Source organism: Bubalus bubalis, chromosome 14 (genome assembly GCF_019923935.1).
Source record: "Bubalus bubalis isolate 160015118507 breed Murrah chromosome 14, NDDB_SH_1, whole genome shotgun sequence".
Taxonomy (NCBI): Eukaryota; Metazoa; Chordata; class Mammalia; order Artiodactyla; family Bovidae; genus Bubalus; species Bubalus bubalis.
Window position 1 is genome coordinate 52,586,561 of NC_059170.1, and position 21,549 is coordinate 52,608,109.

General features: G+C 42.4%; 1 protein-coding gene across 7 annotated transcripts in view; it reads left to right on the top strand.

The window, feature by feature from the left end:
* The window catches only part of RSU1 (Ras suppressor protein 1), a 202,227-nt gene that overhangs the window by 16,825 nt on the left and 163,853 nt on the right, over window positions 1–21,549 (top strand). For 6 of the 7 annotated variants that reach the window (XM_045162709.1, XM_045162705.1, XM_045162706.1 and 3 more), the window contains exon 3: window positions 8,447–8,497. The exons of the other annotated variant lie outside the window; for it this stretch is intronic. In XM_045162709.1, the coding sequence (XP_045018644.1) occupies window positions 8,447–8,497 (51 nt within the window). The remainder of the gene's footprint in view (window positions 1–8,446; window positions 8,498–21,549) is intronic. 7 annotated transcript variants of the gene reach the window in all.

Sequence of the window (21,549 nt, forward strand, 5' to 3'; positions counted from 1 at the left end):
GACTTGGGACCCAAAGTGGTCAGAACAGCCTTTTGGACCATCCTGTATTTTCAGTTCAAATGAATTCTTCTTTTCCGTCAACCACTTTGGGAGGAATTGAATGAATAGAGCGTCCTGTTTGCAGTGTAATCTACAGAGTTGCACTGAATTTGAAGGGTGTTCCCCTGGAATTGTAAAACAAGTCAAAAGTGACCCTCTCTGAGCATCTCAGGAAGGGTACAGCTGTTCTCCCAATGCAGTATTCGATCCCTCAAGAGTCATTGAAAAGGGGTAGACTATTTGTCTTCTGATGGTAGCTGTATTTTTCTGACTGCTCCATGGGGAATGCAGCCGGTGAAATGAGCTGATGGTTACAGTCCAGTTTTTGGTGACCAGTGTTTCAGAATTGTTCATTGGGAACCAGCCAGTGAAAGCCACTCAGTTGTGTCCGACTCTTTGAGACCCCATGAACTATACAGTCCGTGGAATTCTCCAGGCCAGACTACTGGAGTGGGTAGCCGTTCCCCTTCACCAGGGGATCTTCCCAACCCAGGGATTGAACCCAGATCTCCCATGTTGGGGGCGAATTCTTTACCAACTGAGCCACCAGGGAAGCCCTCTAAGAATACTGGAGTGGGTAGCCTATCCCTTCTCTAGTGGATCTTCCCAACCCAGGAATGGAACTGGGGTCTTCTGCACTGCAGGTGGATTCATTACCGGCTCAGCTACCGAGAGGCCCAGTTCTGGCCTTCGACAGGGTGGCAGAAACTTTCAAGTCCCATGTCACTGCGTGCGTTTCCAAGTATCATTCCCGTTAGGCTGTGTTTTTTCCTCTGGATATAAATGTCATTCTGTGAAGCTGGAACTTTTTAAACCTTTCTGAAGTGCCACCAGAGGAATAATTTGCTTCTGATTTGCCAGACTGAAAGCTGGAGAGGCAGTTTCCGGTGTGGCTCATCTCTGTGATTTGTTGGATTGTTTTGAAAGTGGGTCTGCCATGTCGTCATCTGGTGCTGTAGATTTCATCCTGCTTATATTTCTCCTGTGCTGTCTAATGGATGATGAAGGGAAAAAAGCTGAACCTATTTGAAATAATATCTGCTTCCATGCATTATCCAGACATGACGGTTCTTTTTCTAGGAGTGTTGGCTGGTCCTTTGATGGTTCTGAATGTAGTCTATTATAATGCTGGCTGGCCCACCCAGTCCTGGACCTTCCCGGTTTTTCATTTCTGTGTTCAGATAAGGCCAGAACTGCTTCCGTAAGCGCTAACTTCTGTCTGTCTTCCAAGTCCAGTTCTATATTCTCTGTTGCCTAAATTGAGGGACTGTGTGGCTTATCATTCAAACCAGGACAGTTTTGAGAGAGACACTGGGCATAATCCAGGACTGTCCCAATCTAATGAGGATGTATGCTTGACATTGCTGCTGCCTTTTATGTTTTATTTCTTTTGCTTATTTCTTTTTAATTTATTTAAAAAATTTTTTTATTGTGGTATAGTTGCTTTATAGTATTGTATTAGTTTCTACTGTACAGCAAAGTGAATCAGCTATATGTATACATATATCCCCTCTTTTTTTAATTTTCTTTCCATTTAGATCAACACAGAGCACTGAGTACAGTTCCCTGTGCTATATACCATGTATAAAATAGTATACTGTGTATAAAATGGTATACTATGTATAAAATAGTTGTCTGTTTTGTACATAGTAGCGAATGCATGTCAGGCCTAATCTCCCATTCATTCCACCCTGCCTCTCCCCCTTGGTGTCCATACGTGCGTTCTCTACATCTGACATTACTTCTCAGAGATCTCCAGGGAAGACCCCATTGCCATGCTGAACGTGCCTGGTAAATGTCCAGTCCGTGAGTGCCTGAATGGGTCTCTGATGGAAGTTACTGAAACAGCCAGTTTTTCTTTAATCATTTAGCACTTTCTGGCTGATTCCATCCTTGGCCGGAGAATAAACCATCATCAGTCGCACACACAGCACCAGCTATCTCACCCTTCTCCACCCCCTTCACCTTCAGACAGCCCTCTACCCACGATTTTCTTCCCCACACGTTCATTTTGGCCTGAGACAGTGTTCACCCACATACCATTTCTTTTTTTGTTTTTTTTTAATTTGCTCTTGTTTGTTTCTATTTTATATTGGAGTATATTGGAGTTGATTTACAAAGGTGTTAGTTTCAGGTGTACAGCAAAGTGATTCAGTTATACATATATATAGCTCTCCGCTCTTATTTGGATCCTTTTCCCATAGAGGTCATTATAGAGTATTGAATAGAGTTCCCTGTGCTATAGAGTAGATCCTTGTTAGTTGTCATTTTATAGTAGTAGTATGTATATAATCAGTCCCAGTCCCCCAATTTATTCCTTTCCTACCCACATACCATTTCTAAAGGCTAGAGACAGAATGAGAGCCAGGGCACGGCAGCGTTAACTGTATGCCAGCACATTTTCTCAGTTATTTAGTTGACTTTTGGAAGTCTGTTCTACTTTGAAAATGCCTGGGCAAAACAGGGTTCAATATTGCTTTGCTGTGCTATGCTAAGTCACTTCAGTCGTGTCCGACTCTGTGTGACCCCATAGACAGCAGCCTACCAGGCTCCCCTGTCCCTGGGATTCTCCAGGCAAGAACACTGGAGTGGGTTGCCATTTCCTTCTCCAATGCATGAAAGTGAAAAGTGAAAGTGAAGTCACTCAGTCGTGTCCGACTCTTCAAGACCCCATGGACTGCAGCCTACCAGGCTCCTCCGCCCATGGGATTTTCCAGGCAAGAGTACTGGAGTGGGGTGCCATTGCCTTCTCTGCAATATTGCTTTAGGACCTTTAATAACAATTTGTCGTCACTGTTCTGCTGCCACTGCTTCCGGACAGTGTATGGCTAGCAGGGCCCAAAGCTAGGCTATTCCTGCACTGGGAGATTTCCTAGTGTGTGAGTAAGTAGCAGGGCAGGTCAGTGGGGAGACCTGATTCCATTTTACCCACATGATTGACGAGGGTGGCTTTTGTACTTTTAAATAACGCATTCTGTTTTGGTAGACCTTTTCTCCCTTCTTTTTAACCAGTACACTGTCAGTATAAGACCCACAATAGACTCTGCATGGCCAAGTGGAGGGGAGTGGCAGCTGCTTGAATATATGTCTGGCTCTTTGGTCTTTGCCTGTCACAGGCTTTGTGATTGATTCTGAGATTTCAATTCTGTCCAACTTAACTGCCTTCACAGCGGACCCAGCCCAGAGTCTTTTGTTGCCCTAAATATTTCCTCAAAGGTCTTTTATTAACTTTGCCTTTTCTGCTCTTATTTTTCTCCTTCTTATTTAATATGTAGCCCTGTAGCAATAATGAGAAAGAAAAATACATCTATTAATAGTAATGTGATCAGGTGAAACAACACATACATTTCTCTATTAAAAAAAAAAGAACTTTCAAACTTCATTTTCTCTCCTGCTAAATGCTTGTATAATAGAAAAGACAATGAAAGGGTTGAAAAAACCAACTTGCTCTTATTAAATCTTTCATTATGAATGTTAGCTGGGAGAAGAGCAAAGTTTTTTTCTTCTTAATTAAGGTAGTTGTGATATTTTAGGAAAAATTAAGACAGGATATTGGATTATCAGGGTCTTTTTTTGGTAAGCAGAATTATTTCTGTGACACTCAAATGAAGTATTTGCTTAGTGTGAGTGTCTGCCAGTGTTGGTTTGCACCATCTTTGTTGGTTTTAAAACCCCTAATTTTATCTCACATGTGGTCACTTGTAATCCACCTCTTTTGCATTTAGGCATCACTGTATTATAAGTGGAAGTGGAATTTCTTGGAAGGGTTTTTTTCCCCTTTCCATCTTCCTAAGGGGAATATAGACATGATGGCTAAGCTCAGGCAGCCGCTTTGGACTATGAGGTGGGATTCACGCATTGGGAATGGCTGGGCAGCAAGAAACCAGAAACTCTGTACTACCATGTATAAGTGAGAGAAACTCTTGTGTAACTCTTGTTATTTCCAGTTTGTTCTCATATGACTCTGGCTGCTGTCTCAACTTACATATCTTTTAGTCTCTTTCTTCTGGTTTTATGTGAAGGCTGCTCTTGGAGATTTTTTGTTTTCATATCAGACTATATGCCTCAGAGAGAAAGGAATGCTATATCTAGTGGACAGGAACACTCTTAACTCGTATAAATATAGATGTGTGCAAGATGGTATGTAGTGTCTAAAATCTAGCTTCACATGTTAGAAGTGATCATGGTAATGCTTTTAAAATTGTAAAATTGCTCCTTTGCTTTGCCTTTTTCTTCTTCATTCCCTAAAGATTCAATCCTAAAGTCAGTAAGTGCAACAGAAAAAGAGACACATTCAAGCTTTGGGGGTAGGAGGGTGGCGGTGGGCATGGTGGTCCAGAGCCGAGTATGGAACCACGAGTGCGGTGAGGAGAACATCTGTGCAAGGTAGGGAGCCTGGCTTGGGAGGTCTGAGCCCTAGTGGGATCAGGTTGAGGTAGGTAGGCGAGCAGGTGAGGAGGTTGAGTTGGACAGGTGTCCAGCTAGGAAGAAAGGGCATGGGGTGATGGATTACTACATTAATACATAGGTTGCATAGTTGAAAGAACCCAGAAGGTTCCACAGAGCCCACTCACCCAGGGAGTTTATAAAGGCACAGAACATAGCTTAGCAGGGATAAGAAAGCACAGGTGACCATCAGGGGCCCCAGGGGCTTACTGGCGCAGTCCACCACCCTTCCCTGCCTCAGGGTCGTTTCTTAGTTGCTTAGGACGTACTTTGTCTCCAGATGTGAACTTTCTAGACATATGTGAGTAGTCTGGGTGTTGAGAATGCTTGGACTGAAGTCTCTAGCACGGTCTTTTGTGTGAAACTGGTTAGCCATCTGCAGCCAAGTGTAAGCCAATGACCTGCATATCCCTGGATGCGTGAACAAGCTGGTCCTAGAGCCTCCAAGGTCTCTGCAACTTTGAACAGAACATGACACATCTCGAGCTTGCCTACTCATCTTGACCTTGACTCAGTGTCCCTGCAGGTCAGCATAGAGCTGTTTACACCCAGATGTGAGATAACTGTGCTTTGTGCAGTTACATGTAGGGGTACTGACTGCATACATAAGAAGCTTAAAGATAATGGAAGCCAGAGTTCTTACTGTTAGAGAGGGAACTACAAACAGGAAAGGGAGAACACTAGAATGAACCATGCAGGGTTGTATTGAAATTGATCTATTGGTGTGAACTTGGGATTTTCAATAATATAGTGAAATCTGCACAGATGTGTGTGTATTCTCTAATTCCATCACCTGAGAATACTGAGACCTCAAATAACAATGAGCACATCTAGTGCCCAAATTTTGGCTTCTAAGTACCATTTTCTGCACGCAAAAAAGAAGCAAAGCTCACTGGAGAAATGCTGATGGATTCCAGGCCTGTGGCAGTGAAAGTGCAAGATGAGTTTGACTGTCTTATGCCAAAGAGTAGAAGTACTCAGCAAGTGAGGGGGACATGTCAGAAGGACCAGGCAGCCAGCTTGGAGGGGGGATTTGCACCAGCCACATCAGCGGCCATCATAATCTGAACAAATGATGGTAACCTGTTGATTGAGATAGGAAACCACAAAGCCATACAGATGGAAGTAAAATGAATCCGTGATTTCTCCACAGCAGCCTCATGGATGTTAGACTGGATGATTCTTCCTTGGATGGGCTGCCTGGTGCATTTGTAGGATGTTGAGCAGCAGCCCTGGGCCCTAGACGCCACTGCTGAGATCAGTGTTCAGCACCAGTGGTACCTCAGATGGTAAAGAATTCGCCTGCAATGCAGGAGACCTGGGTTTGATCCCTGAGTTGGGAAGATTCCCCTGGAGAAGGAAATGACAACCCATTCCAGTATTCTTGCCCAGAGAATTCCATGGACAGAAGAGCCTGGCGGGTGCAGTCCATGGGGTCACCAAGAGCCGGACACAACTGAGCAACTAACCCTAATGCAACAGAAATACAAGGTGAGCCATGTAGGAAGGTTTAGAGTTTCTAGCGGTCATAGTTGGTAGAATCAAAAGAGCCTCCAGACATGGCCTGATGTTCCACGAGGATCAAAATTGCCCCAGTTGGGGACCACGGAGCACATGTGGGACAGGATTGTTATGTAGTTTAGGTATCCTTGCTCCTACTCCCCTTAGAAAATGCTAATTACAAGGGCAAAGGGTAACTTTACAGTGGAGAAGCCTGGCAGACTCAAGTGATCGAGGGAAGGTCACGGTGATGGAACGGATTGAAATCTGTGCCAGCTGATAGGATGCAGTGAGAAGACGACGGCATTTCCCCAGGATTCCTGCTGATGGTACAAACGTGAGCTAATCAGGAATACACAAAGGTCGCAATGCTCTGTGGTGACTCAAATGAAAGTAAATCTGAAGAGAGGAGATACATGTGTATGTACAGCTGATTCACTTTGTTGTACAGCAGAAGCTAACATGACACTGTAAAGCAGCTAGACTCCAATGAAAATTAAAGGACAAAACCACACGCAAGACATAATACAAAATACCTTGGCCTGTGTGCTTCACAATCTCTGTGGTCTTGAAAGTCAAGGAAACCGTGATCCAGACTAAGAGGTGACTTGACGAGGCCTGGCAGCTACATGCATTGTGGATTCTAAACTGGATCCATCTCTGTTAAAGAACTGTTTGGGACATGTGGTGAAACTGGGGTGGCTGAGGGCTGAGGATCAGATGATAATGATGTACTATGCAGGGGAGTGTCTTTGTAGGAATACCCTATATTTTATGGGACATAAAGTTTATGAGTCAGGACAGAGAAATGGGTCTTTGTATTGTAGTTTGAACTTTTCTGTAACTTTGTGATAGTTTGAACAAAAGAAAAACGCTTAAAAGTTGCAGTCGGGGTGATGCATATTTTTTTCAAGGATTGGATCAGATCAGATCAGTCGCTCAGTCGTGTCCAACTCTTTACGACCTCATGAATCACAGCATGCCAGGCCTCTCTGTCCATCACCAACTCCTGGAGTTCACTGAGACTCACGCCCATCGAGTCAGTGATGCCATCCAGCCATCTCATCCTCTGTCGTCCCCTTCTCCTCCTGCCCCCAATCCCTCCCAGCATCAGAGTCTTTTCCAATGAGTCAACTCTTCGCATGAGGTGGCCAAAGTACTGGAGTTTCAGCTTTAGCATCCATTCCTTCCAAAGAAATCCCAGGGCTGATCTCCTTCAGAATGGACTGGTTGGATCTCCTTGCAGTCCAAGGGACTCTCAAGAGTCTTCTCCAGCACCACAGCTCAAAAGCATCAATTCTTCGGCGCTCAGCCTTCTTCACAGTCCAACTCTCACATCCATACATGTACTGGGTTCCAATCCTGAGACTCTTCTTGAGAAAAAATACTTGTCTTAGCGTTTCTTGAAGGGAAAAAAACTGTCGCATTAAAATAAGGTTCGTATAAAAAGAATATTGGAAAAATTTCTAATATGTTTCTTCACAAATATATATTTCACATTTAAAACTTTAATATAAAGTACACTATAATTAGTATAAATAGTATATAATTTAGATTTATACATATAAATATACAATTTAATATGTATAAATAATAAAAGGTAAATGTATATAATTTATATATAAATGTAAATTTAACAAATAATAAATATATGGGGGTGTATATATTATGTCAGTAAGTATACACACACACACACACATATATATATATATACACACACACACACAGAGAGAGAGAGCTTGCTGACGACAAAGTGAAGTTTTAGAACCCAAAGTTGAGGTCGCTTTTTAACCCCCACTGGCTTTTTTCTTTTTTTGGTGAATTTGTATACATATTTTCTTTCTTGGTACTTGGAAAACCCTTTTTCTTTTCTTTTGTAAAGGCAAATCTAGTCTTTTTCAGCAGTTTAAGCTTCCGTGATCATATTTGAAACTGGTGAGCCATCTGTTGGTTCTTTGAAATGTCAACCAAACTTGAGAGGAACATGTGGAGGGCTTTTACTCTGGTCATCGAGAGCATGTAGGAACATTTCGGGGTTGACAGTGACTCGGGAAGCAGTGGTCCGTCTGTGTTGATGGGGTGGTTTTCTAAGCATGGGCTGGGGAAGGTTGTTCCTCCCAGATCTCCTGATGGTTCCCTTAGTGAGATGGATTGTTGAGGCTGGACCAGCGCTCCAGGTCACTGAGCAGAGCTCACTGGCCCTTGTCCTGTTTGTTCCTGTGACGTTAATGCCATTAGTGCTAAAATCCCATTAGCGCTAACTCGCTGTTCTAATTGCACCATTTATCGCGTGGCTTTTCCTCATGCGGTTTGACATTGAACAGACAGCCTTCTGTGAATCCCTGCGTCTGTTTTTGTGAGTGGTAACACTCCAACCTGTGAAAAGAACTTAGCAGGTTACCTTGCAGGAGCATGAGTGTAATTTGGGTACATTAACGTGTTTTTTTCTTTTCTTTTCCAGTCACCCTGTCCCACATCACACAGCTGGTCCTCAGCCACAACAAGCTAACAAGTGAGTCAACCATTGCTGTCCTGTGTTTCACAATTTCTGACTTGTAGGTAACGTGGCGGAACTGCTAATTCTTCTGTTTTCCTCGACAGTAATGACAAATGATTCTTTGGGCAAAGCGAAAGTGTACTGAGATGGCACTAAGATATCTGAGCGTACCGTCTTCCTGTATTTTGTAGTTTTCTCTGTTTTGAGGATTTTTTCCTCAATTTTTCATGTATATAAATTGAAGGAAGACAGGACATTGTTCCTCCGATAATGGTCCCCTTTGGGCATGCAAACGGCTGCAGTGACCTGAAATGCTGAGACTTCGGTTATTATTTTATGGGAAAAGAGAAGCTTATCAAAAAACTGTTGGAGGACTTCCTTGGTGGTTCAGTGATTAACACTTTATCTTCCAATGCAGGGGGTGTGGGATCGACCCCTGGTCGGGAGCCGGATCCCACTTGTCTCATGGGCAAAAAACCAAACCATAAAATAAATAATATTGTAAAAAATTCAGTAAAGACTTTTTAAAAAGTGATCCACAACAAAAAGAAAATCTTGTGTTAAAGTTGAATTTTTTCAGACCAAAACATTGTTAGGTTTCATTTCTACTTTCTCCTCAAAAGGGGAAAATGTCATTATTGATAGACTTTCTTTCCCTGCTTGATGGCGGCAGGTGGGGAGCATAAAATTGTAGAAGTGATAGAAATTTAAATCTGCGTTTTCAAGTTCTTGAGTCTGATTTCCAGGGAAAATTGTCCCAGGCATTGGGAGTGGTACAGTTAATGTATAGAAGGTTTCACACCTCTTGGTAAAGCGTAATCTTGTGTGACGAACGTGGGCCGTTTTATTCTTAGAGCTGTAGCTTAAAAGGTGTTAATGACGGGGCCCGCTGTCCTGTCTCGTGTCTAATTGCGCGTCTTTGTGCTGCTGTATTTCCTGCAGACTTGAATGCTTTTCTGATCATGTGGCAAGAATTTGTGCGAGTTCGGCGAAACAGAGCAGAATGTGATGTCGAGGGACTTGTGAATTTATGTGTGTGTTGCATTATATACAGCTTGAAGCAATGTCACAGAGCTGTTGATTATGGAGAATGAAGAGTGGCAGTGAGGGCCCCTCGTGAGCAGGAGACAGGCGGATCAGTTCGTTTTTAGCAAAAAGCGAGGGCAGAGTGGCACCGCCGTCGCGTTTGAGTATTGGGAGCCCCAGCAGCTGACAGTGAGGGTGACAAGTCACGTGTGATCGTTGCTGTAACAGGTAACACGCTGCCACCTTCGTTGTTTTTGTAGCGAATGGTCCTGCTCTCTCTCCGCTGAGACCCTAATCCCAGTTCTGAGGGGATTTGAAGTTTGTTTTGAAGGGTGGACTGCATGATCCCTAAATTCCCCCACAGTTGGTGAGCAGAAATTTCTGATACTCTCTCTGTCATGTAGTTCATGAAAATATTTCCTAATTGCCAAGTTTACCACTGGTGTTCAATCTTGCATCATCATCAGAGAGAAAAACAGTTTCCATTGAAAAAGGAAGCCAAACCTGTTTTGTTCCCATTATACCATTAATTGATTGGTTCCTTAAAAAGTCTTACGGACAGTCATAGTTTTTCTTTTTGTATGTCCATAAAGAAATCTCCAGGATCAGGGTGTTAGTTTCTCTTTCTAGACGTGCAGGATGAGGTTAATTTAGGGAGGCATAAACAGAGTTAAGTTGTGTCTGCTATTAAAGAGGTTTGCTGTGGATCCAAACTTTTTCTCCTCTTTCTCCCCCCCTCCCCCCTTTTCCCCCTTTTTTCCCATTTGAGACACTCTTGACCTAATCCAGTAAGCTCTAATTAATCGTCTTGGTAAATTCTGTTTCAAGCCATTGTGAGTGGTGTCAGTGACGCCCGATCTGTTTCACTAAGGTCAAATTAGCATCTTTTACTATTTTTCTGGCATTTAAATGAATGGCTTCGCTATGGTTTTTCCAGTGTTTATAGTAAATATGTCCATCTGATGGAAAGATAAATATGCATTACGTGGAGGTGGGTGAGTCCGGCCTCCTGTCACTTTTCATTGTAATCAGTGTCTTTCACTTTCCGTGCTTTTTAATGGGGACTAGCTGACAGCACCACATTCAAACTGATGGGACTCAAAAGATAAACCCCTCAGCACTCCTTTTATCTTGCATGCTCGTGTGCCAGTTACACGTCTGATGTGTCCTCTTGTATACCTGGGGGACGAATCACCAGCTTACTCACGCTGGGACTTGGTCTGGGGACAGCTCTCAACTCCGAGCACTGGAGTCAGTATCTTGGAGCTGTTGGAAGAGCGTGGCACTGAGCTGGCCCCCTCTTCCTGCTGGTGGTTTCGACAGATCAGCAGGTCCCCTCAACATAGTACGAGTGAGGCCATGAGAAAGGGGAAAGCAAGCTGATGACCCTCAAATTCCCAAGATTTTGTGAGCAGGAATTCTTAAAGTTTTTGACATGAGAATTTGTCAGGGTCTTTCAAAATTGTCTGTCTAATCACTGTCAGAGACTCCTCATTGTTACAATGACATGATTGACGTGTAAATCTGGGGGAGTGGGGTGGAGCTGATGGGTTTTGGTGCAGTCACTGGGGGTGACTCTGCCGGTAACAACTCCTTCAATCCATACAATGTCTGCAGTGGATTAAAGGAGGTGGGAGGTGCAGTAGCGAGGGAACATTTTTTTTTTTTGCTGTGATTGAACAGGTGACTCTCTGGGCCCTGGATGGAGGTGCTTGCTTGCCCAGGGGGAATGTTTGCAGAGTAAAGATGAGGCTCTGCCGCCAGGCTCTCCTGCTCCTCCCTTCCTCCCCTGCCTGCCCCACCCCCCGCGCATCTTCCTCTTGGCCCCCCTGCAAACTGGAGATATCTCTCCCCCAAATCCTATTGTTCAGAGACTCTTTTATTTATTTATTTTTTTGATGTGGACCATTTTTAAAAGTCTTTATTGAATTTGTTACAGTGTTGCTTGTTTTATGTTTGGTTTTCTGGTCACAAGACATGTGGGATCTTAGTTACCTAACTAGGAATCGAACCTGTACTCCTGCATTGGAAGGTGGAGTCTTAACCACTGGACCGCCAGGGAAGTCTCATATTCAGAGATTCTTGGCACCAGCATGGCTCTTCCTTGTCCTCCTGTCACTTCCTGTTCCGTCCTCTCCAGAGGTGTCTTAAGCTTTGTTGAAGGCTGAGACCATCTTGTATTCCTCTTTACTGCCCGTTGCTGAGCTCAGAATGGTTTCCCAGGAAGCCCTCGTGTAAAGGCAGTAATGGCAGGACCAGGGTGGGAAGCAGGGGGTCTGGGTGAAGTGGTCAGTGGAGGAACCTGACAGTTTCTTCAGGATCAGTCAGTGTGCGGGTCTGAGTGAATGTAACCACTGCACGCTTCTGTTCCTTAACTGCTTGTAGTTTCCTTTCAAATGTGCTGAGCAGTGAGAAACAGAGCCTTATATCCTAGGAGTTGCCGTCTTTTCCCTTTACGTGGCCCTTTCACAGGGAAGGAGTGATGTACTAACATGGTACAGGCAGACCTCACTTTATTGAACTTGGTGGAAATTGAATTGAATTGGCGGAAATTGAAGGTCTGTGGCAATGCTGAGTTGAGCAAAGCTACTGGACCATTTTTTCCAACAACATTTGCTCACCTCATGTTTCTGTGTCACTTTGGTAATTCTCACAATATTTCAAACCCTCCACCAGCAAAAAGGTGACAACTGGTTGAAGGCTCAGATGATGGTTAGCATTTTTTTTTTAAGCTTTGTGCTTTTTAATTAAGATGTGTACATTTTTTGGACATAGTGCTTTGCACACTTAATAGACAGCTGTAGAGCGTAAACACAACTCCTACAGGCATTGAGTAGCCAAAAAGTTTGTGTGACTCCGTTTATTGCAGTAGTTGCTTTGTTGTGGTGGGTGGTCTGAAACCAAACTTGCATTGTCTCTGTGGTGTGTCTGGCTTCTCAGGGACACCCCAGGATGCACAATTGGAAAGCTGGGGTCGTGACCAGCCTTGGGGCAGACCTGGTGGGCTCAGCTGAGTTGGCTTCTCCAAAAGGAAATGAAGACCTTCTACTATTCTAGGTCTCCTGGATTGGCCCTCTTGTTACTCTTTCACTTAGCTTTATGTATGCATGTGTGCGTGCTAAGTCACTTCAGTTGTGTCCACCTCTTTGCAACCTTTCAGACTGTAGCCCACCAGGCTCCTCTGTCCATGGGATTCTCCAGGCAAGAATACTGGAGTGGGTTGCCATGCCCTCCTGCAGGGTATCTTCCCAACCCAGGGGTCAAACCCAAGTCTCTTATGTCTCCTGCATTGACAGGTTGGTTCTTTACCACTGGTGGCACCTGGGAAGCTCTGTTTCATGTATTTAAGATCCCAAATGATTTACTAGTATTTTTAAACAGTTAATTGTAGGATATGTTTCTTGAAATTAGGAATGCTGTCGTATGCTTAGGTATTGTACATCAGATCAGATCAGTCGCTCAGTCGTGTCTGACTCTTTGCGACCCCATGAATCGCAGCACGCCAGGCCTCCCTGTCCATCACCAACTCCCGGAGTTCACTCAGACTCACGTCCATTGAGTCAGTGATGCCATCCAGCCATCTTACCCTCTGTCGTCCCCTTCTTCTCCTGCCCCCAATCCCTCCCAACATCAGAGTCTTTTCCAATGAGTCAACTCTTCGCATGAGGTGGCCAAAGTACTGGAGTTTCAGCTTTAGCATCATTCCCTCCGAAGAAATCCCAGGGCTGATCTCCTTTAGAATGGACTGGTTGGATCTCCTTGCAGTCCAAGGGACTCCCAAGAGTCTTCTCCAACACCACAGTTCAAAAGCATCAATTCTTCGACACTCAGCCTTCTTCACAGTCCAACTCTCACATCTGTACACAACCACAGGAAAAACCATAGCCTTGACTAGACGAACCTTTGTTGACAAAGAAATGTCTCTGCTTTTGAATATGCTATCTAGGTTTATAACTTTCCTTCCAAGGAGTAAGCGTCTTTTAATTTCATGGCTGCAGTCACCATATGCAGTGATTTTGGAGCCCAGAAAAATGAAAGTCTGACACTGTTTCCGCTGTTTCCCCATCTATTTCCCATGAAGTGGTGGGACCGGATGCCATGATCTTCGTTTTCTGAATGTTGAGCTTTAAGCCAACTTTTTCACTCTCCACTTTCACTTTCATCAAGAGCCTTTTGAGTTCCTCTTCACTTTCTGCCATAAGGGTGGTGTCATCTGCATATCAGCTTATTGATATTTCTCCCGGCAATCTTGATTCCAGCTTGTGTTTCTTCCAGTCCAGGGTTTCTCATGATGTACTCTGCATATAAGTTAAACAAACAGGGTGACAATATACAGCCTTGACGAACTCCTTTTCCTATTTGGAACCAGTCTGTTGTTCCATGTCCGGTTCTAACTGTTGCTTCTTGACCTGCATGCAAATTTCTCAAGAGGCCGATCAGATGGTCTGGTATTCCCATGTACATACCACCCCACAGAAGTGCCAAAAGCAGGCCGAACATAAAGTAGACCCTTAAGTTAATGCCAGTTGATAAATGGGTTGGTAGGTCGTGAGTGGTGGTGAGTCCCAGCTGTCTGCGATGATAGACTCAGCGCTTGCTTGCTGTCAGGGTCTCTAAGAAGGGGATACAATATGTATTTCAAAGATGGTCTTTCTGTGTCTCTGCCTGCCTGCCTTTGTGGTGACCTTCCCTTATAAGCCAGTGTTAGCTGGGTCTTTTGCAGTCTGCATCTTATCTAATCCATGGTTCTTATGGTCTTTCGGAGTATTAGCTTTGTAAATGTTTTTCTACTTTTCAGTCTTAAAGAGGAATTTCTGAGAGAATCGTTTTAAAACGTGTCCACTAGAGGTCACTGTTGGGATACTTTTTTCCCCCTCTCCTCCTCATCTCATGCTAAAAGATTAAAAACCAAATTGGTGTCAGAGGAACGAAATTTTTTTGCAAGCTTCTCTCAGGGTATGTTGTTGCTGCCATTTACATAGGCCAGTTTTGCCACAATTAATGTTGATCCTTCCATAAGGAGGTATGTTATTTTTCTTTTGACTCCCAAACTTAAAGTACGTGTTCAGTTTCACGTGTCATGTTTAGTGTTTATTATGGTTTCTTTCTCATGTTAGAAACTTTCCTTCCAATCTCTTTAAAGTGAGAGAATTCTCTTGCCTTTTATGTATTTTTTTGTATGGAGTATACATAAAATTTTTTTCTCCCTTGGAAGAAAGTTTAAAATATATATGTATGGAACCAGATTTTAATTAAAAAAAAATGTGTAATAGGAAAATATGCATTTTGTGCCCATTTATATTGGTTCTTTTACTGAATGCCATCATGTAAGGAGGAATACTATGCATTATGAAATGACTCACATTTTGCATAAATGATAAAGCAATCTAAGTATTAATTTTTTTAACATGATGCTTTTCTTAATTTTAAAAAGAAATAGCAAAACCCAGTACTTCAAATATGACTTCAAGTATTTTCCATTTTGTGACCTGTGCGTGATAAGGACTAAAGCCTGATCATTTTCTGCAAGAAATGCAAAGAATGTCTTTTTGCTGTGTGCAAACATTGATCAGCAGGTTCTATATAAACCTTTCATAAGTGTGAGTCTCAGTATGTGATTACTTAGTTTTACACTTGAAACTTGTAACTGTCATGTAAAACGTTTTCTTGAGATATTAGCAGCTTTGCTGGCCGTTTCAAGCCTTAACTGGGACCATTTCTTGTCATCTAATGTGTCAGAAATGGCTAGACAAGCAGTAAACATAAGTGTTATAGCAAAACTTGTTTCTTTTTCTTAACAGACTATTTCTTACTAGTTTTAACTTATATATGAATTCAAAATTATAGTGAACAAGTAAATGCCAGGATATTTTCTTTAGTGATTCCAATAATTTCTTTGGTCAACACATTAAAACGAATGTAATGTTTTAAGATTTTATGTAGATGTATGTATTGATAGGCTCTCTACTGAAAGTGTTATTATAAAGGAATCAAGGAGGATGTTTTGCATGAAAATATTGCAATCTCATAATATGCAGGCCCAATTATAATGAAGAAAATTAAGCAGTTTTTTAAAAAGCATAATAAATGGAAACCCTTTTCTAGAGACAAAATTGATTGTTGAGATGAATGAGAAAAATTAACTGTCCCAACTTATAAGAATGACCTTCACCAGTCTTCCAACACCTTTCTGTTGCCAAGTCTCTAGTTATTTCCTCTTTCATAGATTACTTGTCATGCCTTATGCAAAAGTTCTAGTGCATGGCTTGTACGAAATTAAACTATGAGGGGAGAATATGCAAAATAAATTGTCTCTGTGTCATGAATTTATCTTGTGACAATATCAAAACAACTTGCTGTTTGCATTTTAACAGAGTATGAATGTATTTGTAAACCAGAGGCTTTGATCAATAGCTTATTTTTCTAATTAGTGCACATTCATCAATTTTGTTCCTGTGCCATTATTTGAAAGATTGGATTTGAAAAAATGTATACATAATAGTGAGTCAGACAGCTATTAATTGAACAGTGTCTTTCCAATGCTACCACGGTTAGGTACCATTTACAAAATTGCCTATAGTTGGGAGTTTGTTTTTTGGCGGTTTTAATTAAGGAAGCATGTGGGATTGTCGCATGGAAGCATCTGTTGATCCGATAGTCCAGAGCCAGCACATCCCAAGGCCAACGTGTGAAGTTGGAGAAGTGGTTTCGATACACTTGTGTCCTCTGCTCAGACACTTGTCATCCTCGATCCCTTTCACATCAGCCCTTCCATCCTGAATGCACCTACTCTAGAAATCTCTCTTCTTGGAGTCTTGCCCTGTGCCCAGAGGAAGCGAAATAAGGGTAGGTGTTAATTCTTCCACAGTATGTTTTTAAAAGGAGTGACTTCACGTATGGGAATTTCAGAAAGATGGCAGGCTGTGGCGATCCTCATGTGCGGGCAGGTTGAACCTGTCACTTTCCACACCGCCCACTGTGGGGAGTTCATCTTGGATAGGGTTTCTTTAACTGTTTTTTTAAACTTTTATTTTTTTAAATTTTATTGGCATATAGTTGATTAGTAGTGTTCTGTTAGTTTCAGGTGTACAGTGAAGTGAACCAGTTATACATATGTATGTATCCATTCTTCTTCTACAGTCTTTTCCCAGGTATGTCATCACAGAGTATTAAGCAGAGTTCCCTGTGCTGTATAGTAGGTCTTTATTAGTTATCTACTTTATCTATTTTATATATAGTAGTGTGTATGTGTCAGTTCAAATCGCCCAATTTATCCCCACCCCCATTCTCCCTGGTAACCATAGTTTGTATTCTACATCTGTGACTCTGTTTTTGTTTTGTAAATAATTCATTTATATGATTTTTTTTTTTTAGATTCCACATGTAAGTGATATACCTTTGTCCTTCTCTGTCTGACTTACTTCACTAAGTGTGACAGTCTCTAGGTTCATTTGTGCTGTGCTTAATCGCTCAGTTGTATCCGACTCTTTGTAACCCCATGGACGGTAGCCTGCCTGACTCCTCTTTCCATGGGATTCTCCAGAGAAGAATACTGGAGTGGGTTGCCATGCCCTTCTCCAGGGGATCTTCCCAACCCAGTGATTGAACCCAGGCCACCCACATTGCAGGTTAATTCTTTACCGTGTGAGCCACTAGGGAAGCCCAAGAATACTGGAGTGGGTAGCCTATCCCTTCTCCTGGGGATCTTCCCAACCCAGGAATTGAGCAGGGGTTTCCCGCATTGCAGGTAGATTCTTTACCAACTGAACTAACCAGGAAGCCACTAGGTTCATCTGTGTTGCTGCAAATGGCATTATTTCATTATTTTTTTTAATGGCCTAGTAATGTTGCATTGTATATATGTACCACATCTTCTTTATCCATTTCTCTGCTAATGGATGTTTATGTTGCTTCTATGTCCTGGCTATCACTTACCATTTACAACAGAACCCTCAAATGGAATTGATCTACTAGCAAAAATTTCTATGTAAATCATCTGTTGACTCTCGCATAGATAGTGTGTGTATACATGTGTTTCATGCAGGGGAGGAGGAGAGATTCTAAAAGATGAAATGCTTGGGAACAGACACTCTTTGAGAGCAGTTCTTAACATTTCATAACTCACTGACCTTTTTTAAGAACAGAGTGAAAGCTGTGTCCATGATTCCTAGAAAAATACACATAATCCTTAAAATTTCAACAGGTTTGTAGATCCTGTTAAAACCATTCATAAATTTTTTAGGGGCACATGCAGCTCAGATTTAGAAACCTTGGAGTTGGAGAAAGATAACAGTATATTTGCAGTGTGGATACACTGATGATGTTTCCTGGAAATATGTACAAAACTTTGATAAGGTGTTTTTTTTTTTTTTTTTTTGGTTTAAGTTAGCGTGAAGCTCATTCTTTTTATGATAGCTATTGTTTTTAGATATTTTTTTGGTGTGGACCATTTTTAAAGTCTTTATTGAACTTGTTACAATATTGCTTCTGTTTTATGTTTTGGTTTTTGGCCCCAAGACATGTAGGGTCTTAGCTCCCTGACCAGGGATCGAACCTGTATACCCTGCATTGGAAGGCGAAGTCTTAATCACTGGACCACCAGGAAAGTCCCCATCTTGTCTAACCTCTTGCTGTTCCTTAAGCAGTTTTTTCCTGCCTGTGTAGCGTCTACTCCAGGCACCTGATGCTTAGTGGAAATGCCTGCCCTTCTCTCTCTATCTTGCTCATCCTTCCAAAAGGGGAGATGAATTCTTACCTTTCTCCTCGAAGCCCTCCTTTGCAGCCAACTATGTAGAAAATAAAGGGTGAGGTTATTCACAGCTTTTTAGCTTTGAAGGATCGGACCTCCCAGAAACCATGACCTGAGTGCAAAAGGCAAGGGTGGCTTTGGATACCCTGCTCTGTGTCTGGGGCAAGAAGCAGGCTTCACGTGGCTGAGGACGTGGAGCCAGAGCTGGGGGCTTCGCATGGCTTTGAGCCTGTGTTCCCCTTTCCCCTGCTGCCTCCTCTGTCGATGTCCGTGTACAGGTAACGCCCTGCTCCAGGGAGTCCCGGAGCTCGGTGGACCAGACATTGGCCCTGCATCTTCACTTGCTCAAATGGATGAGCAGGGAGCATCCCTAAGGTTGAAGGCATAGTTGTTATCATTAGAAGAGGAGTTAACAAGGTCCAGGGTGAATTTTTCTAGCACTGGGCATTTTCCTCCACCCTCTTCCCCCTGCTTCATGTACTCCATCATCAGCACCAAGACATGAGATAGGGAAGGAAGAGAAGCAACTTCGCGTGGATGATGTCTTGCTGAAGTCATTCTTTTTCTTTTTAATTGGAGTACGGTTGATTTACAATGTTGTGTTAATTTCTGCTGTATAACAGTTATACATACATATGTAAAAATCTTTTTCATTTTCTTTTCTTCCCATTATGGTTTATCACAGGATATTAAACAAAGTTCAATATGGGCTATACAGTAGGACCTTGTTGTTTATCCATTTGCTGGAGTAATTCTTTTTTTTCCCAGAAGTACCTTTATTATTTATTTATTTTTTTGGAGGATGGTTGCCTTACGATGTTGTGTTGGTTTCTGCTGGGCAGCAATGAGAATCAGCCTTAATGTATACATATATCCCCTCCTTCTTGGTTGAGCATCCTGCCACCACGCCCCCGCCGCCAGCCTCCCACCCCTTTAAGTCATCACAGAGCACCAGGCTGAGCTCCCTGTGCTTATACAGCAGCTCCCCATTGGCTATCTGTTTTACACATGGTAATGTATATATATCACTATAAAAGAAGACACAAGCTGTCGGCGAAGCGTGATGTGTGTGTGTCTGTGAATTGTATTTGTCCATTGTCTCCCTCTTAATAATCTTGGATTGAGTGTGTGTGTACCCCATTATAATGGTACTTTTTAAAAATTTCAGAGCCTAAAGAGCTCATTTTCACTGAGCTGAGCATGCTTTCTGCGTTGATTGATTGAAATGTATTCAGTGTTCTTTTCTCTCTTGCTCTTTGCCGTGTTTCCAGACTTCTTGAGCATCTTTCCTGGAGGAAGGGCTCCCCATCCTTTTCTTGTCCTTCACTAGGTGTCACTTCCTCCCAGGTGATGGAAGGTCCCTGCCTTTCCCCTTAGTGTCTCTGCTCTGACGCGGCTCTCAAACAAAAGCTGTTTGTGGATGCCCTGCTGGTGGACGCTGTATTCTCTGCTCACTGGAGTGTGATTTCCAGGGTGTGTTACTAAAACAATTCTGGGTCTGGAAGGACTAAGACCACGTGGACCTTGTTTGGTTCCTTCTGGGAAGTTGATTGGAGATTCAGACATAACTAAGTTTGGCGTCCTCAGAGGAGCAGAAATCCATGCTTGTCAGCTTTTTAGAAGATTTGTTTGACTGTGCGTACACACTTTTCGTACCCCAGGGACAGATATTTTTGCATGTTAGACTTTACACTATAAAAGCTGCCTTACAGCTTGCTTGTAACTTCGCCTAATTTTTGGGTAATTGATTATTTTCATTGTTGCTGAAAGAGTTGAACCATTTTTTTTTTCTTTGCAGTAAATCACGTGAGGAATGTCTTTGGTTAGTAAAACGACTTAAGCTGCAGATTTTTTTAAAAAATTGTTTTCTTGTGATGAGAACTTCTTTTATTGTTTTATGGCTGTGCTGGGTCTTTGTTGCTGCCAGGGTTTTTCTCTAGTTGAAGTGAGGGGGCTGCTCCCTAGTTGTGATGTGTGGGCTCCTCATTGCGGTTGCTTCTCTTGTTGTGGAGCACAGGCCCTAGGCTCTCTGGTTTCAATAGTTGCTGCTTCTGGGCTCAAAAGTTGTAGCGCACGTCTCAGTTGCTCCACGGCACGTGGTATCCTCACGGCCCAGGAATGGAACCCGTGTCTCCTGCATTGGCAGGCAGATTCTTTACCACTGTGAGCTGCAGAATCTTAAGGAAGCCCGCGATAGGATGCACTAAGTCTCTCCTTCTAGGTGTGGGTGGTCAGTGAGTATCGCTGATTAACTGCAGGCAGCATCGCTCTTGTCACTTACAAGGCTAACGATATTTGGGGGACCTTGGGCTTTGTCAGGTGGCTACTTAGCTCTTTTGCTCTTTCATTTTTACCTTGAGGAACTTGTAGATCCTGTTAAATGAGAATTTGCTCTGCTGTTCCATAAACTTTTATGTTTTTAAATAACCTGTAACTACTGTAATTCACTGTTTTAATTGCTGCTTTGGAGGAAATCTCATAAAATCTGGAAAACTGGTTATCATCAGTATACTTTTGAACTTCAAGTTCTTATGCTAGGATAATTAGTTCATTATCCACCTCCTGTTTTTGACCAGAAAACAAAAGTCATTAATCACTATAGGTACAAATGACCTTTTTATTTCCCCCCTCAATATAAAATTCTGAAGAGCATAATTATTTGCCAGAGTGAGGAGATTCTTCTTTACATGTGATCATTAGAATGGCTTTCAGAACAAAGGTTCCTAATTTGCTGATAGAATTGACATCTATATAATTAGTTTAGACATCACCTCTGTGCTATGACTAGACTAATGCCTTCTAGCTATTGTAGCTAAGGATTAAAAGGACTTTCCTTTCACTCTGACCAAGAATGCACTGATTCATATGTCTTCTGTTACTTTGGCATCTTCCCACCAGGATGAAGAGGGATGGTGGTTGTTCAATATTGTACTCTTCAAATATTGGGACAAAGCAGTGTTTGCTTTCATGATTTCTTCTCAAATGGTCTTTCTCCCCCCAGTGACTGAATAACAAATAATCTCACACATTTTCATGTATTTGGATATTTTTGGTCATTTTTTCTGATAACTTCATTGCAGGAGTGTAACTTAAGAATCAGCAGAGACCTCCTTGATGGTCCAGTGGTTCAGACTCTGCCTTCCACTGTAGGGTCACAGGTCCAATCCCTGGTCAGGGAACTAAGACCCCACCTGCCAAAAACTTTTTAAACATAAATAAAACTTGTAAAAAATCATATTTAAAAAAAAATCAGCATACCTGGCTTCATTTGAATATCCTCTACCATCCCTTA